This window comes from Phyllostomus hastatus, unplaced genomic scaffold, assembly GCF_019186645.2.
Source record: "Phyllostomus hastatus isolate PE091 unplaced genomic scaffold, TTU_PhHast_1.1 phas_scaffold_46, whole genome shotgun sequence".
In the NCBI taxonomy this organism is placed as follows: Eukaryota; Metazoa; Chordata; class Mammalia; order Chiroptera; family Phyllostomidae; genus Phyllostomus; species Phyllostomus hastatus.
In genome coordinates, this window is record NW_025334032.1 from 31,204,762 (window position 1) to 31,222,901 (window position 18,140).

Here is an 18,140-nt window from a genome sequence, read left to right on the forward strand (position 1 = left end):
GGGGGCAGTCTTGTGGGACTGAGCTCTCAGCCTGTCAGACCTGATGCTGCCTCCAGGTAGTGTCAGAACTGAATGGAATGCAGGGCCCCCCGCTGGGGTGTCAGAAGTGTGTGGTGCTGGGGCACGACCTCACACACATGATGTCAGAAGTCCTGTGTGGGAGTAAGGGAGACGCCCAGGGGTGTTTTTCCTGCACAGGCTAAACCGCTTGGCAATGCCAGGCAGCCTTTCTCCAGGTGTCAGTCAGCTCAGCCCCTGCTGCCGTGGCCCATGCACAGAGCTCAGGGCCTCCTGGCAACCACAGAGCACCAGCTTCCAGCTGATCCTCCTCGCAAGTGCACAGGCATCCGCGGTGCCTTCTCTTGGCGTGTTAATCTTGTCCTCGTACGGAAAACTGAGTCTGGAGAATTCAGATGAAATTGGGAGGGCTTCAGAATTCTGTTTTAGACAAGAGTGCATGTCTGTAAGAACCCGTGTAGAATTGCTCAAGGGCCACATTCTGTGACCCTGGGTTTTCAACCTTGAACCTGAGTAGAACCAAGGTTAAGTCTAACTCCAGACAGAGCACCTGTTCTCTGCAGATGCCAGAGCCCAACAAAGAAGAGAGAAGCTGAACCGAGTGTGATCAGTCTGTTCTTACTAATGCACCCCCTTAGGGTCATGTCTTTCCTAGACAACAGTGACGTGAGGAGTATGGGGAGAATTCAGAAGCATGATTCTAGGCAAATCCCTCCACAGGAAAACACGAGGGGTAGTATAGACGTGCTCCCACTCTGAGACCCAGGAGGCAGGAAGAATTTGTAGCACAGCACACCCTGTGTGTACCGGCTTCTCCGGCCTGTCACCCGTGGCCCACTACCACGGCCTGCCTGTCGGTCAGCCTCCCCAGGGGTTCACATTTGAATTCTTAATAGTATGCCGAGTGTGTGCTGGGATATACTCAACAACTGGCTCTCTGCGGGGAAGAGTGTGCATGTATATGCCTACATATGTTTATAATAAAGCTAATTATTATAAAGGGTGTATAGTACAATTGACAAATAATGAGATCTATGACATTCTTTATAGTAATTTTTATTTGGCCAACTCATTTTCATAGCTCGTTTTCTTATTCTGAATTCTTGGATCTTAGCCAGTCTGTAGTTGCAATTCAGTCAAGATTTGACAAGACCCAACTATGGATAAATGCTCGACTTCCAATGCCATTACTGAGTGAATGTTGTCTTAATGTGAATGTTTGACACCTGTGTTTCTAAAAATAAGTGAGATGAAAGTGAAACAATGGAGACTAGTTGGAATTAGTTCATCGAGGACAAGTGACTTATTTGCAGAGCTTGACAATAGTTTTCAAATACTAGACAGATATATTTCCTCATTTTTTTGTGGTATTTAAAATGTAACAGCACATATACCTCTAATCTGAAATACTAACATTTTCTCTGTCATTTTAAGTCTAGACCAGGAGTTGTCAACCTCTTTCTGTAAGAGACCAGAGAGGGAATATTTTAGGCTTGTAGGTTTTGCCGAGTTCTGTGCTGTAAAAACTCCCGCAGGGCCGGACCACACACTACCAATGCGACGCCCCTAAAGGTGGCGATGGGAGGGGGCATGCAGCAGCTGACCTCTGGGTCGTGTTCCCACCGCACGGATGCGGTAGGTGTCAAAAACCCAGAGCATAGGTAAGAGTCAGGTGTAGGAAAATAATTAAGCAGTGGTTTAAGGATTTTAGTTTTGTTTCAAATATGATTTAATTGGATAGAATTTACTTCTTAATAATGGTTGTATTGAACAACAAGCTTACAGAACTGCTGAATTTACCAGTTGGCTGTTGCGAGCTTGTACAAGCCAGCCCAGCTCACTGCTCTAAAAACAATGGACATTATTCTAAACTTTTTGTATGCACTCACTGGAACCCTCATAACTGCATTACGAGAGAAGCACTGTTTCTGTCGTATTAATACATTCGTGGAAAGTGGGGCACAGGGATGAACTGACACCTTACTTTGGAGGTGTCTCCAACAAGGCAGTTTGGCTTGCTAGCCTACTCCCTGTCCTAATCTTTATGCTCTCCTACACCCCAGAGTAGGTGATGTCTCGCTTAGACCTGATTGTACAGCTACCCACATTGGGCAGGATGGGAGTAGGGGGAGTGCTTTGTAGGTCAGTGTTATTCACTCACATCTAAGAAGCCACACTTCATAGCTTTTCTGTCCCTGGTCCCTACCTTATGGGTGCCTTCTGACTGTAGATCTCCTCACCGTCCACCCGTTCTGCTGACGACCTCTCATTCCACTGCGGTGACGTCCCTCTAGCTCCATGCCTGCTTTCCTGTAGCAGCTCCACTCCTGGTCCCTTGTCCTGCAACTGACTAGAGAGGAAGGGCTGTGAATCTGAGGCTGCAGATTTGCATTCAAATGCAGGCCTTGCCACTTACATATGCAATTTATAAAATGCAGTGAGTTTCTGGCCTTGTCAGCTGGTTGTGTGGATTAAATGAGCTCCTATGACAGACAGGGAGCTGGTACCAGTGTAGGCATGATGGGAAATAATCATGCAAACAAGGTGTGTAGGCTGCTCTTTGTTGGAGACTGGTCTTTACATCCCCCAATGATCTTCCTTCTACCCTTGACCCAAAGTTTAAGAAAGGGCATTGGATTGCCCTTTCCAATGGGACTTACTCTCCTCCTTACAGTCTGCTCAGCAAACGTGGACATAGCCACTGGGAACTTGTTCTGGCTGGCCTGCGACCGAAGTGTCATTCAGAGAACTAGGATTGCTGGCCCAGACACACATGCGCTCTACAAAGCGAGCAGCATCATACTTCATCTTCTTCTCGATTGGCCGAAGAGGGTGCTCTACTGGGTAGAAAGTGGAAAACACTTGCAAAGTATGACCCTTGATGGCAAAAACAGGCAGGAAGTCTGGAGAGGCACCTGGACAGCGGACATGCACATGGCCTTGGACCTCGGCTCCTCTAGTATCCTCTGGACCACCAAGGGGCTCGGTAAGCACCACGCAGCCAGTGCAGTCGGAAGGAGCCCGAGGGGATGAGTGAGAGTCTTGCTGATAGTGTAATGATTCTGGTTGTCCTTAGAGCTAGGCAGACATAAGCTCTAATTCTGCTTTCCATAGTTCAAGGCTGGACACGAGTCACAACAAACTCAGTCCTTATCTACAAGTCTAGATTTATGATTTAAAAGAGAAAATGCCAGAAATAATATTATAATGCCAGAAATAATGCCAGAAACTTAATAGCCTTTTGCAGTTTTCAAAATTTGCTTCTGCCTCTATAGAAGTGATAGAACCAAACTTCCATTGCAAATGAAACACAGGTGCTTCGGTTACAGCTTGGTAACAGGTACAAGTTATACTGAGTAGCCCAATTTGATAGTCTTCTCACTGAAAAGCCATCCCCGAGGCCTAGCAGCTGCGTGCTGATGACTGGGTGCTTTAGTGCTTGCATGGAGGATGGTAAGGTCACATCTGATGTGCCCGCACGGCAGACTTCAGCCTCTCCCTTTCCTGGAGCTTTACACGCTTCATCAGACTATCTTGAACTACAAAACTAAACCTACAAAGCTTAACAGGGAGAACCTGTGCTTATTTTCAATTTGGGGTCAGTGCACCTCGATCAAATCGTACCCCACTGTCACCGGTTATGTGTTCTGTATCGGCTTGCAAGAGCTTGACTCTTCCTTAGGGCTGCAAAGTCTAAGTCTGCTAAAAAACAGAACGTATGTTCTGAACAAGACCTGGAGTGACGGCGTGATAGCTGCCCATGCGCCCTACCTGGTGACGACGAGTGGAGCGGCTCTCGTGCTCTGGAACAGGAAGACGCTGGAGTCCTTCTCGGTGTCCAAAGAGCCACACGTGAGGAAAGTGGTCATCCTGGCCGAGAGCCAGGAGGTTCCAGGTGAGTGAGTGCTCCTCTGTGAAGTTATTCGCTGAGATCGACTTTACCTGGCTCTTCTCGGTGTGTTTTTGTAGGATAAAATTCTAGGCATCTTAATGCTTGTGTGGCTGTTGTCCAAACCCACAGTTCAGCAGGCCTTTTCCTTGCCTTGTCCACGCCCCCGGAGAGCAAGACACGAACCTGGTTTTCAAAACCGCTGAGTCACAAAAGCTCTGGAGCAGTGCTTCGAGAGGAGTCAGCTCACTGCAGCCCTTCAACAATCGCCTTTCACATTAGCTCAGTACAGCTCTGAGTCTGGCAGTGCGGAGATCCACTGAATTTGCTCTAAAGCTGTTTCCCAAACTGGTTTCACTAAGGAACCCCCTTTCTCTGTAGCCGTAACATCTTGTGGAGGACCCATGGCGAACCTGCTCTGGGGCCATGGGCACCAAGATCAGCAGTGCTCCGTTTCTGTAGAAGCTGCACCTTGTCATTCAGGTGAACCTGCCTGAGGCTGGTTTACATTTTTTTCCGCCCATGTAAGCCTTTGGCACAGAGCGCAAAAGTCTGATTTTGGACCTTGAGGCAGAAAAGGAAATCCTATCACAGGAGTCAGGGGGGCTTTGTCAGCAGAAGCAGCTAGCAGTCTGAAGGAATAGTGGACATGAAGAGGGACAGAGCTTTTCTCTTTTATGTACCCAACCATTGTGGTCTCTCATCTCCCTCTTCTGTCTAAACTGTCTTACTTTTTTAAAAAAGAAAAAGATTTTATTTATTTGTTAGAGAGTAGAGAAGGGAGGGAGAAAGAGAGGGATAAAAACATCAATGTAGAATAGAAACCTCTTTTGGCTGCCTCTCACACACCCCCAACCTGGGGGCCCTGCCCTGCAACCCAGCATGTGTCCTGGCAGGGAATCGAACCAGCGACCTTTTGGCTCATGGGCTGGCTCTCAACCCAGTGAGCCCCACCAGCCAGGGCTAAATACTCTTACTTTTTGATTCATTGGTTGGTTTAACCTGATCTTAAAGGTTAAGAAATATTAGGCACAGGAACGTATTCCTGCAGTGGTAAAGTGTGTCAATGAACAGGCAACGTCTTGGTAACAAATCCGATTTTGATTATTCTCCTAACAAATCGGCTAGGTTGCTGTGATAGTTGCTAAAGAGTATTAACTGGTAATTTTTCATAGCATAACTTACATATCTCAACAAGTGAGTGTCCACGTGATACCAGCCCCTGTCCCACACCATAGAGCCTATAGCAGGGAACCAAAGAGAGCAAGTCTCTATCTTTAGAACGTACTTTATTTTGTATTCCCAGGATATAGCATTAGGTGGTAAAAAAAATAAGATTAAAGTTAATAGACCTAAAAGGAGAAAACAATTTGCCCAAATTCAAAGCCAATAGATGATGGGTGAAAGCACCACACTCCACGCAAAGATCTCGGCTTGGGGTCGGTTTCACTTCCTCTTCCTGTGAGAGAGAGCCGTAGCTCCGCAGCTCACGGACTGACTTGCTGAAGCAACTGCTTGTTCTAGATCCTGGGGTTGAAGGAGCAGCCACAACCACCCCTCCTGCTCTTCCTCCACCGCGCCCTCTACTTTGCACCCGGTCCTCTGTGCCCTGTCGGGACGGGAAGGGATGCATTTCTCGGGAGAACCTCTGTGACGGTGGGCGTGACTGTCAGGATGGCTCCGATGAAGAGAACTGTCCCCGTTTCTGCAACAGACCAGGTCTGTCACCAACTCTTCTTCTAAGTTTTTGGGCCAGGTACCCTGAGCAACAGTATGGTCTGAATTGCCAGAGTGCTTGTCATACTCATGCTTGCTTTCCCGAGGTAAGTCACCATAATACAAGTCTGTCTGAATACTGGTTCTGTGAGCCTCCCTTGCTTCTTAGCTTCCTCACAGTTGCTTAAGTGTTCCAATATTTGCCTTCATATGGGCTGAGCCACAGAGTGACCCACGTGGATCACTTGGTAGTGTTCTAACAAGTCATTAAAAGAACCCAGCAAATGGGAGGCCATGTTTAAATAGCCTGGGCTGGCTTGCTAACTTAACTGGCCAGAACGCTATGTTAAAGCTTGCTGTGGGTCAGCTGAGGTATGGAGCTCAAGTAAGAGACAGTCTCTTGGCCCCTCAAACTCCAGAATGAGGGTGAGTGCATCTAATTTTGAAGCTTTCGTCTGAGTGTACGGTGCTAGCGTTTGGCCCTCTCCGTTTCAGGGGTCTTCCAGTGTTTGGATGGAAGCAAGTGCATCGAGGCGAAGTACCACTGCGACGGGGCCCAGCAGTGCCTGGACGGGTCGGATGAGTGGGACTGCTGGAAGCCCACTGAGGATTGTTCTCTGCGCTGCGACAACAAGACCCGCTGTGTCCCTAAGAGCTGGCTCTGTGACGGCAACCTGGACTGTTCTGACAAAAAAGATGAACAAGGATGTAGTAAGTGCCATAAAACTTCTTTGGAGTGCTTTAAACTATTTCAGCTTGATTCTCCTTATTCCTGGTAGTGAAGTCCTATGAAGTTGCCATAGAACACTGAATTCGTGGATATTGAATCGTTGCTTCTAGAAAAAACACAGGGTGAGGTTTCTGCAAGTCTGTGGGCACGTGTTTTGAACCAGTCAATACACAACATTGTTTTATATGCTTCTGTTTAAAGACAACTTAACAGACATCGTTGGCTCGTTAATGTTGAAGTCACAGCCAACAGCACTGCATCTTACATTGGGACGAAGCTTATCTGACACACGTAACTTCTCCCTAAGGCCCATCATAGACTTCTTGCACTTAGTAACCCTAGCCTGTGCGTCAGCACTTCGCCTGGGGGACATTTTAAAGAGCAAAATCATGAAAAAGTACAAAAAAGTGAAAAGCGTGGCCCTACAGAGACTGCAAGTGGGGCGCTAGGCGCAGGACGGGAAGTGAGACCAGCAGGCCGAGCGCTGCCGTGTTCAGCCTCAGCTGGGCACACGTGTGTCGGCCAACTCCACCTTTCTCCTGCTTGGTGTGTCTTGGCAAATGACACGAGATTGTAGCAGTATTGACTTCTGGGGTCACAAATAAATTTAAGCAAGAAGGTAAACGCACAAACACTGAATCCACAAGTAATAAAGATCGATTGTCGCTGCTACATAGCTAGCCGACGAAGACGAAAGTTTCCGAGTGGCAGGGACCTTGAAGATCCTGCTGTAACGTCCCCCCCTTGCATGACCAGGGGGTTTCCGTTAGTGGAAAACCAGCCTGCTACCAAAATAAGGTGTTATTTCCCAGCGAGATAAAATCACGCCCCCAAGGGGTTTCACTTTGGTCCCACGTCTTCTCGTGAGCTGGGCCGTCACATTTGCAGGAGCTGTTGCTTTCCCTTCACTTTTATGGGATATGCAGTCTTTATTTTTATTTTTTCCTAATGATATGTTTCAAAGACCATAATCATGTTAAGGGACCAGGGTAGGAGAGAGACTGGGGAGAGCGGGCGAGGCACCGTGATATGTCTAGATGTGGAGGCGACTGGGTAGCCGGAGGATATGCCTGCCCTGGGCTGCGAGGACAGCGGAGGAAACGGACACAGGAAGGAAGCAGGGAGGTGCCCGAGGTATAATTTACTCTTCAATATATATTTATAGCTTTGCCGAGGGCCTCACCCTTTTTCTTGAACCAAGCCAAGCAATTTCTGTCTATAGGAATTGAGTCTAAGAACATAAATTACAGAGTATGTTGGATATTGTGGGGAATCTCTTTTTTTCTTTTCTCACAGGTGACATTAAGGTCCCAGAGGAGAAGCCTGTTTTCCTTCCTATCCCAAGGTCCTTCCACCCCTGTCCCCCTGCCATCATTCCCCAGGACAGAAGGATTTTCTGGGCTAGTTTCGTAGGCCTTGTCTGGACTAACACTCTCCTGGAACCACCTCTCTGCCCCAACGCCTGCTGGGGCTTAGTTCCCAAGATGCCAGCACAAGACCGGGGAGTCTCTGAACCACTTTATTTGCCCTTAAATCGCTTCTACACCTGGCTGAGTTCTTAACCAAAGCTTTATCTTTCAGCCCGTGAAAAGTGCAGCGTGTCGGAATTTAGATGCGAGGATGGCCAGTGCATATCGTATTCTCTGCGTTGTGACGGGAACCGAGACTGCCGCGACCGCTCGGACGAAGACGGCTGTCCAGTGGCCTGGCCCCTGCGGTGCCCGCCGGGGGAGGTGAAGTGCCCGAGGAGCGGGGAGTGTGTGTTGGCGGAGTGGATATGTGACCACGACTTAGACTGCAAAGATGGAAGCGACGAGAAGGTAGTCACGCTTCTTTCAGAAACAGAGAGTTGGTTTCTAATCACGACGGTAACTCATGCTTCCCCATGGAACTCTTGGGAGACACAAGGACAGAAAGGTCCCCCATAATCGCCAGGCAGAAAGCCACTCATAGCTGTATCCAACTGCCAGCAGCCCCCTGTGAAAGTCAAATTTCCAAGAGGTTATTTGTTGTAGGAGACTTGCAAGTGTTAGGCCTCGGTATGACTTGAGCTGTGACTTAGATGTCCCACTCGGAGATGTGCTTTGAAGCTCTGCTTACCTGTCACCGTGGAGCACAACGATGTTCCACATTGTATGCTAGGCAGCTTGGACTTGAATCCTACTATTTGCACTTGACCTTAAGAAAGTACTTACTCTCTCATGTTGTATTTCCTCATCAGTAAAATGGGCATAAGATGTGCCTCGTAGTGTCTGGAGGGTTGAGAGTGGACCTGGGCTGTAGCAGGTACATGGTGTCCCCTTTTTTCCTCTTGTCCATCCTGCGTAAGACCTGAGTTTGCAAGTCCCATTAGGGGCAAAATCACTATTACTGTGCTGGGTGTGCATCAGACAAGGTGGGAAGAACTCTGGAGAAGAGCTGCCAGAGCAGGTCCTTTTGCTTATGCCTCTTAAATTAAGACTTCCTAATTTGACAAAATAAGACATTTCTTCCCATTTCCCACTCCTATTTGTATCACCTAGAACCCCTCACCTAAACTCCAGCTACAGGAAGAATTTCTCATAATTCCTGTCACTTCTGAGTTTCTAGGATGTACCCAGCCTTGCTGCAGAAGGGTCTTGGGGTTGAAAACCCTTCCTGGGTGCTGAACGCTGGTGTCACTGAGCCTCCCACTGTCTCCCCAGAACTGTGACCCTCAGGGGCTTCGCTGTGGCTCCGGCCAGTGGCCCTGTGCCAGTGCGGACCAGTGTGTGCCTGACTCGTGGCGCTGTGATGGACAGAGCGACTGCAGGGACGGCAGCGACGAGGCTGGGTGTAAGTGCGGGGGGAGCCCTCACTGAAGGGGGAGGCAAATAACTTCAAGGGGCTCCTGCCACTGGCTTCTGCTTGGCGTGAGAAAGCAGCTCAGCATGAAAACGCTACAGGACCGGAAACCCGTTCCTCACCAGAATGGCAGCATCTTGCCCACAGGGGAGCCTGGCTGTGCTGGTGGGGGGGGCGCATGTTGTGGGGTGGACTATAAAGGTACAAAGTCACCCTCTCCAGGCCCCCCCGAGAAGTGCCAGAGCTCTGAGTTCCAGTGCCTCTCCTCTGCCTGCCTCAAACTCAGCCTGGTGTGCGACGGGGAGGAGGACTGTGCCGACGGCTCCGACGAGGGTGGACAGTGCTCGTGGTCAGCATGCAGCCAAGCACGGTGTTCCCACACCTGCCACCCAACCCCGAGTGGTCCTGTGAGTGTGTCTCTTACTAGCGTGTCTAGCAACTGTCAACCTGGCCCAGTGCAGGGGGTGGCTTCTTTGCAGGGGCTGCCCCTGGCTGCTTCTCAAGCTCTGAGTCTCACACGGCAGAGCTGCCCTGACCCAGGCACGGGTGTCCCTGTGCCTGCACTGTGGCGGGCTCCTGGTGAGTCCTGTCTTGTCTCTTTCCTGTCTCATGCTTTCTGGAACTGGATCAGCCAGACTCCAGAAACTCTACCTCCAGTGTTCTTCCCACCCCAGCCACAAACTCTGGGTCACACTTAGGGCTCAGCCAGAATTTTTTGTGGTTGTCCCAAGAACCAAATAACCCTCCCTTCATGTTGTAGCTCAGGAAATCAAATACCTACCCACATGGAAGTCTTTTCCATGTGAATTACATGCAATGTGACCTGCCCTAACTTTAAGACCTGCCTATGTTGGAGCCTAGTTGGCTAACCATAGTAGTGACCTTGATTCTGATGGGCAAGTAGAGGAAAACTGTTCTGGTGTCTGGTCCTGGTCGTGTCTCTATTGGTGGACAGCCAGGTCCATAAGTCTGCGTGTCTCTTCACTTACTGGCTGTGTTGGGGTTCCAGGGGTCCTGTGCTGAACTCAGACACCTTTGTCAACTCAGGCCCAGGGTGGTGGCAAGGGTGCAAGGTGTGTGGCGGGGTTGCTAGGAAGAACAGAGTGACTGTATTCAAAATGAAGTTGGTCCCAAGAACCATTGAATGTATTGCCATATGCTTTCTATAGCAAGGTCAAGGTCTTTTTAGAAAAACCAGTGGTGTACTGTCTTCAGAAAGTGTTAATGTTTCTGCCAACCTCTTTCAGATGTGTGCCTGCGAGCGAGGCTTTGAGCTGGAGGGCAGTGGCCGAGTCTGCCAGGATGTGGATGAGTGCCAGGGGCCGGGGGCTCGGCCTTGCAGCCAGACCTGCATCAACACCGAGGGCTCCTACCACTGCGCCTGTCGCCCAGGCTACCTGCTGGAGCCTGATGGCCACACCTGTAAAGCAGCAGGTTAACTGGAGCTGGGAGTGTCTCCTAAGCTGGGTCACGAGCTTCAAGGTGCTAACTCGGCCAGGAATGCCAATGCAAACCTCTCTTTCTCGGGTCTTAAATGCTCCTGCCTGCTTTGTCTGTCTTTAGAGCAAGATTAGCAGAATCCCAAAGCACTCTTTTGATACCTCGTATTTCAGACCAAATTAGAGTTTGAAATTGTCTACCGATAAAGCGGTATTATAACAAAACCATAACTCTGGCCTGTGTACCCATGGGTCAGCCTTACCTGGAGCTAGAAAAGTCTCTGAAGTCCTAACTAGCACATCTTTCCTGCCCACTTACCCCACATATTTAGTTAGAAATGTGATGTTCAATTTAAGCTAATTATGCCTTCATTCTATGTATCCTCACATGTGGGTATTAGCTTGACCATTACACGAGGGAAGAGTGACTTATCTGTCAGAGGGCTGGCATCACAGCCCTGGCCACCCCAAGGCAGAGACTCCTTTGACCTCTAATTCCCTGGCCAGGGCTGGGGGTCACTGCCAGAACTCCCAAAGGCCATACTGAAAGCGGTTCTTGTTCAACAGGGACTGAACCAGTCCTGCTCGTGGCAATTCAGTTTAACCTGCTCCTCTACGGACTGAGGAGCTTGAAAGAAGATATTCTGGCAACGACAGACAAGAACCTGACTATTTTCTCCATTGACTATGACTTGCTGGATCAGAAAGTCTTCTGGACAGATCTCGGTGCAGAAAGCATTCAGTGGCTGAGCATGGACACCAAGAAGAAAGGGACTGTAGTAAAAGGTAGGTCCCTCGCCTTTACCAATACACATGGCATGAAAAAGAAAAGGAGTGGCCATTAACGCTCTAAACATTGCTTTAATTGCATCTCCTTAACTAAAAGGGATCCAGGCTTGCTCGTTGGTTGAAATGGAAAGATATCGATACAGTGTCATCTCAACAGACACAGGAGTTGGCCAAACTGGCAGCCAGTGGCCACAGGAGTAATGGCCGTCTTCCTCTACAAATAGCACTGTGGAGCATTTGAGAGGAGGCTGCTCTGGTGGAAATGCATACACCAGTTTGAAAATGAACCGATGTGGCATCCTAGCCTGATGCACAGTCTGAGCTGAAGGCCAGTAAGAGCTTTGATTTAACTTAAGTGCGCATGCTGAATGGTTTCCTCTCTTCAGGAATAAAGTCAGACTGCATAGCGGTCGACTGGATTGGGAGGAATCTCTACTGGACAGATGGGACAGCTGGCCAGATTTTGGCAATTCCGTTGACTGCTGTCTGGAGAGGAAAACCTGAGTACACGGTTGTCCTGGATGACGGCTTGAATCAACCACGGTCTTTGGCGTTAGACCCCCTAAATGGGTGAGTCTGGGCTTAACAGTGTCCGGTCAGATCCTTGAATTTTGTTATTCTTCCTTAGCCCTTCTTTGGTTCTATTCACTCAACACTGAACAAGTGAAGAGAAACCTTCTATGACTTGACTTTGTATTTTATGGTGACGTAGGTCAACCACACGCGTAGTAAGTTTGAAAGCTTCTGGAAAGAGTCATTTATGTCGGTAAAGTGAGATGTGAGTGTCTCACTTGGTGGTCCACCTATGCTTTCTTTTGACAAAATAAACAAAAATACCCCTGAATGGAGAATTTTTGTGGCTTTCAAATTGCAGGAGGAAGAAGAGTGGGATGAGGGATAGTATTTACTTTACAATAATGTGCTTGGGGGTGGGTGGGTAGAATAATTGTGTCTTGGAGTTGAACTTGGGTTCTTCATCCAGAGTCCTTTCCCCAGGAACCTAGAGATGACATTTCCCACGTGGCAGAGCCACAGGCCCTCATTGGGGTGGCCACATGTATCTTAAATGAAAAAATAAGAAAGAGCAAAACTCAGGACTCAAAATTCAGGATTCAAAGAAAGATAAAACTCAGAATAGCAGATTGGGTATCCTTCCTCTATTTTTCTCACCTTTTGATACCTTCAGCCAGGAGCCTGTTAACACAGAAATCAACTGTGTGTGTGATACATCTCCTGGCTGCGGCTGCGGCCAAGAATAAAGCCTGAGGCACATGACTGCCTGGAGAACTGGCATACTTTCCAGTCCAGAAAAGACTGTCAGCTTCCCTGAATATTTTCTGTGGTTTAAGCACTAATGTATGTCTAGCCTTCGTACACAACTTTTATGATATTTTACTCCCAAATGATGACTAAACAATCGCTATAAAATATCAAGAAAACCTCTTACCACATCATAATTATGCTCAGGGAATAAACCAAGTTTACATTTTTTTACATTTTAATTTAAAGAAAAACTAATTGGGCTGCAGATCACTGTGTTAAGGGATGAATAGATGTCATTTTCTGCGAGATAACGCTTTATCCCAATGCTGACTTCTGTTCATATAGGTTAATGTACTGGTCTGAAAAAGTCGGAGGAGAGTCTCGCATAGAACAAGCTGGAATGGATGGTGGCAACAGAAAAGTGCTCATCGAGCAAGGCCTGGGCTGGCCAACTAGCATCGTTCTGGACCAGCTGAGTTGGAAGATGTTCTGGTCTGACGACAAATTTCACTGTATCGGCTCTGCCAATCTAGACGGTACTGGTGTTAGCGTAAGTGCTGTTTCGATATTAGACTTATCTGAAATGCCATGGGCTTTGTGTAACTCTCATCCCGGAAACCTCAGCTTCACCATTTTGTTTTATTTTATTTTTAAATATTTTGTTGTTGGTGCCATGCCAGTTGTCCTGATGTCACTTCCCCCGTTTTAGATGTTGCAGCTAACGCAAATCAAGAGCCCCTTTTCCGTTGCTGTGTTGGAAGACGAAGTCTTCTGGTCTGAAACAAAGACGAGAACAGTGCAGCGTATGCAGAAGCTGACTGGCAAGAACAGGGCCGTGCTCGTCAAGCGTTTTGAACAGCCTTACGGACTCAAGGTCTATAACATACTCTTCAAAATATCCCCTAATTCTCCCTGATAGGGCCACATGCGTGAGGCTGCCCGGAGTGCAAACTCGAGTGACGTGTTCATCAGCTGTCTCTAAGGATTCCACAATGCCTATTTCTTCCAGGTGATGCACGAAGTCCTGCAGCCCAGGTCCTCCAACCCTTGTCTGGACACTGGGTGTTCTCATTTGTGCCTTCTGAGCCCACGATCCAAGGGAAGCTGTCGTTGCCCAGTCGGACTCCTGCTTGCAGATGACAGTGTCAGCTGTGTCCCCGTCAAGGAGTCTGCATTTCTGTTCCTGGCGTTGCCCACAGTTATCACACAGGTACTGCCCACAGCCTTCCTCGTGCGTCTGTGCGCGGCTGCGTTCTCTTTCACACTGAGGAATCTGAGCTCTTCATGGGCAGTTATACCTAGCAGAGGTTCTTTCCCTTGCATGTTCTTCAAGTGCAGCTTCAATTTTAGTATTCACTGTGTGCTGGGAGCGATCATGACCAAAATAAAGTAGCTATGAAATAAGGGTGACTTCTATGTAAATTCCATTAGGAAATGCTTAGCACATCAGAACATACTGAAATCACTTTAATTCAGTTTAGACACCTTTGTTAAGTTGCCCAAGCACCGAGATAATGATGCAGAGGAATTCCAAACACAAAGAGCTCGGCTCAGTTCTAGCCCGGGGGTCGGGGGCAAGTGCATTTTGTGAGGGCACTTTTCTTAAATCACAGGGGGACAAGAGGCTCTGACAGGCATGTCACCCCTAGCTTCTAACATCTAGAGGACTTGGCATTTTACAAAAAAAAACAAAACAAATTTTGGTCTGGAAGATAAACTCTAGCTTCCTTAAGATCTTAATAGTAGAAGCTCATTTAAAGGGGAGGGCCCTGAAGAGAGGGGTAAATCTTCAAAACACCCAAATTCAAGGAATTTAAAGTGCTTGAAGCCCCAGGAAAGGGGAGAAATAACTGCTATCTGCTTTTCGAAGATAGAACACATAAAAATCTGAACTTAAGTATCTTACCATTAATGCAAAATCAAGGTAATGAATTAGGCTATACTCAACTGGTATCATCCACCTAACTTTTTTTCTGTAGATTTATCTGAAAAACCTAGAAGCTTTACTGGAACAAGCAACTTTACCAGAACATAGGACACTTCCCTTCACCAGTGTGAACCAGCTGGCCTCAGTGGACTACCTGGTCCAGGAAAAGGCCCTCTACCTCTCAGAGTTGGAGAGTGGTGATATCAGGCTACTGAGGCTCAAAGAATCCGGAAAGCTCTCTTGGAGGAAAATCCTATCTGTGGTGGGGACAGTGATCGACCTTGCTGTGGACTGGTTGAGTGGAAACATATACTGGATTGACAGTGAAAATCCTCATATCCATGTAGTTTCATCTAAAGGCCAGTATTCCACTGTCGTGTTCAGCGAAAACCTGCACCGCCCGACCTGTGTGGCGCTCCATCCACCTACTGTGGTCATGTGTTTTGTGGATCTGCGTCCCCAGGGCGACGGTGGGCGTGGCTCCAGCATTGACTGCGCCTTCATGGATGGCAGCAGGAGGAAGGTGCTGTGGCAGAAATCCCAGGTCCCTGTGGGTCTGACCTTTTCAGATTCAGGAACTCGAGTATACTGGGCTGATACTGGTAATTATTGCCTACACCCTAAATGTGAGTCTGAGGGACCTTGGCCAGAGTGAAGTGGAAATGGTCAGCCTCCTGATCTTCAGCCATAATTTCAAATAGCTTTTAAGTCAGAGTTTATATTTTCTGTACCACCTTCCAAATAAATATAATTCCCCATCCTGAGTGGCATGTATCACCCCACAGTGGTGCAATAGCCCCTTTGTGAAGGTGTAACCTGGAGAACGTAAAAATGCATATGAGCAAGTCTTTGTGCAGCATCGTTGGGGAGAGTGAATGAAGAAGAGCTGGCCTTCAGGGAATGCATGGCTGACGGTCTCCTCCTGGAGGGGTGGCAGGGCCAAGCACAGCTGGTTGGGCGAAGTGAAGTAAACCGACCCTCTTTCTCTAGGGAGAGGACTCATAGAAAGTATTCAACAAGACGGCTCTAGATACAGAGTAGATCGCAGAGGAATCCGGGGCCTTAACCTCTTTGCTTATGGCCAAGGCATGCTGTTCTGGACAACGGTTGATGATGGTAGGTCTTCATTCTATATCTGATTGTCTTTGTGATCTGCCTTTACTCCTGGGTATCCAAAGAGATTCTGCTACTGCTTAGCCCTGCTCTTTGTCAATGTCTGGGAAAAATTGCTAAACAACTTCCCTAATCTAACATGTATGTGTAACAGTGATTCTGTGCCCTGGGGGAGCTTTAACTTCTTGGGCTATTTTTTGCATAGTCCATTTCTGCCTGAGATTTCTGGCATTCATGTGAGGCTTCCTGCTTTGGAGGACACCTGATATAGTAGAGAGAGAACTGGACCGGAAAATGAAAGTAGGTTGTACCACGGCTCTGCCAGTTTGTAGTAGCTAGTAGCTGTAACACCTTACCTGTAAAAGGAAGACAGTCCCTGCTTCAGCTGACTAAATGCAGCATGACAATACTAGGTGACTATGGAACATTTTCCACTTGCAGAGCATTTCTAGTATATTCGAAGAGATTGTCCTAAACTCAAATACTCTAGTATAGTGATTTTCCACCTTTTTCATGCCATGACACATAAACCAATTCCTAACATTTTTTAACACATCAAAAAATATATTTTTGTCAGTCTGACAGAAAAAGCTATAATTTGATTCATTCACACCAGATGGCTACTGTTGTTTTGATTGTCATCATTTTTTTTATTTAACAGTCGAAGAGAAAAGAAGCCAGTGCCGCTGACGAAATAGTCAGGGGTTGCATGTTTGGAAAGTTCTTGTGGTGCACCAGTATGCGGTGGCACAGTGGTTGAAAATTGCTGCTCTAGTATATTGTTTCTGGCTAGAACCTAGATTTGCTAAAAAAGGGAAACACACAGCATATGTGTTTAAAATAAACCTGTCTCTTTACATTTCCAAATTCTGGTCCATTGACCAGTTGGGCTTGGCCACATCAGCCTTTCAAAGACAAGTTGTCAGATTCTACCCCAGAGATTCTTCTTCTTCTTACTAGGTCTGTGGGAAGACCTTTGCCATCTATTTTAAGATTTTGTAATGACTCTTGTTGCAAATAAGCCATTTTTTGAAATGGTCTAGAACAATGTTTTAATTTATTATCCATCAGTTGTATGGGCTGGTTGAAGTTGCATATATCCTAATTTCCTATCTTTAGATATCGGGACATACATGAATGACTCAACATAGCTTATTAATACCTGTTTTAATTTTGGAAAAGGGTATAGAATGTTTTGTATTTATCTGAATTTTTTTCTGAGAAACAAGATTTAGGAGAATACATGCCTCATCTCTAAAACTCTTGTTATTCAACTGGAGTTTGTGCAAACAAGTGACAGTTTTCACGTTGAGCAATGTTTTTTGCCCAGGAAGCTGTCTTAAAACCTCACTTTCATTAATGATTGTTCACTGGCTTTTGTTTCAGCCCAAATCACTAAAGTTTGGTACAGTGAGGCCGAACTTTCAGAAAACCGGTGGTTCGAAGTAGACCAGAAGATTGTGGATTTAAAAGTATACAGTAAACTTCGTCAACAGGGTAAGTAGGTAACTCCACAATGATTACAACACTGAAGTCTACTGAATTTCTTCCTGGAGACAATAGTCCATCCTTTGTTATCTCTTCAAAATATCTTTGTGTTTTCCATTAAAATATTTTTCTGGCCAATTCCTATAGATCTTCATAACTCTCTGGTCTCTCTGCAGTTATATGCAGTCTGGTTCTAGTCTCTAACTAGTTCTGTTCTTTAGTAGAAGATGTACTAGTGGTAAGTGTACATCTTCTAGGTGCACGGGACTGAAGTTCGGGCTGGACTGGAGCTTGGTACACTTGAGTCTATTTTTAGTTCTCTTATTATGGATTAATTACAACGGTGGTATAATTGTGGAAAATCCACTTTCAGCTCTAAAGTGGAGCCAGTCTTCATGCTACTCATTGTCACTTGTATCTACTTGTGATGTCATCTAATTATTGAAGTATCAAACGGAGGTGGCGCTCAGATGTTTTTCTCCACCTTACTTATAGACACAAATAAGGCACCTGATTGAGTGTTTGGGGAGGGTGGTGGTGGGCTCGGTTGAAGTCATAATAGAAGAAATCTGTTCCTAGTGGAGATTAGTACCATCAATGTGAGCTCAAACAGTTAATCACGCCTACCTTTCTCATGGTTGTTGAGTATACATATCAGGCTTAAGAGAATGCCGCTCCATTGCTTTGCTCTTGAAAGCTAACTTTTATAGTTGAATTAGTTATGCTCAATCCTAAAGTCTTGGCTTTGTGGGGAGAACCTTTTCAGAATTCTTCAGTGTGACAAATGGTCACATCACAAATTGATCTTCATCTGTTGCTTAATTCTAAGAACCAGAATTAAGGGGGGCCTTTGTCACCCTTAAAGTAGGTTGTATCTATACTATATACACACCTATTCCACAATTCCGGGAATATCTTAAAAAGTAACAACTTGCTAGAATTTAA

At 46.8% G+C, this 18,140-nt stretch overlaps 1 protein-coding gene across 1 annotated transcript; it reads left to right on the forward strand.

The window, feature by feature from the left end:
• The first annotated feature begins 2,810 nt into the window (after positions 1-2,810).
• On the forward strand, positions 2,811-17,713 carry LOC123807773 (very low-density lipoprotein receptor-like). The gene is made up of 17 exons (XM_045821808.1): positions 2,811-3,004; positions 3,701-3,913; positions 5,432-5,626; positions 6,119-6,334; positions 7,935-8,173; positions 9,038-9,167; positions 9,399-9,583; positions 10,424-10,610; positions 11,183-11,401; positions 11,791-11,974; positions 13,013-13,217; positions 13,377-13,541; positions 13,677-13,877; positions 14,647-15,196; positions 15,585-15,710; positions 17,094-17,204; positions 17,691-17,713. Exons 1-17 carry the CDS (start codon positions 2,890-2,892, stop codon positions 17,711-17,713), a joined length of 3,264 nt encoding a protein of 1,087 aa, XP_045677764.1. The 5' UTR covers positions 2,811-2,889.
• The last annotated feature ends 427 nt before the right edge of the window (positions 17,714-18,140 follow it).

Coding starts and splice junctions, on each gene's coding strand:
- LOC123807773 (XM_045821808.1), top strand. CDS start 2,890: ATGACCCTTGATGGCAAAAACAGGCAGGAAGTCTGGAGAGGCACCTGG. Junction 3,005..3,700: donor CTGGACCACCAAGGGGCTCG/GTAAGCACCACG, acceptor ACTCTTCCTTAG/GGCTGCAAAGTCTAAGTCTG. Junction 17,205..17,690: donor CAGTAAACTTCGTCAACAGG/GTAAGTAGGTAA, acceptor CCTTACTTATAG/ACACAAATAAGGCACCTGAT.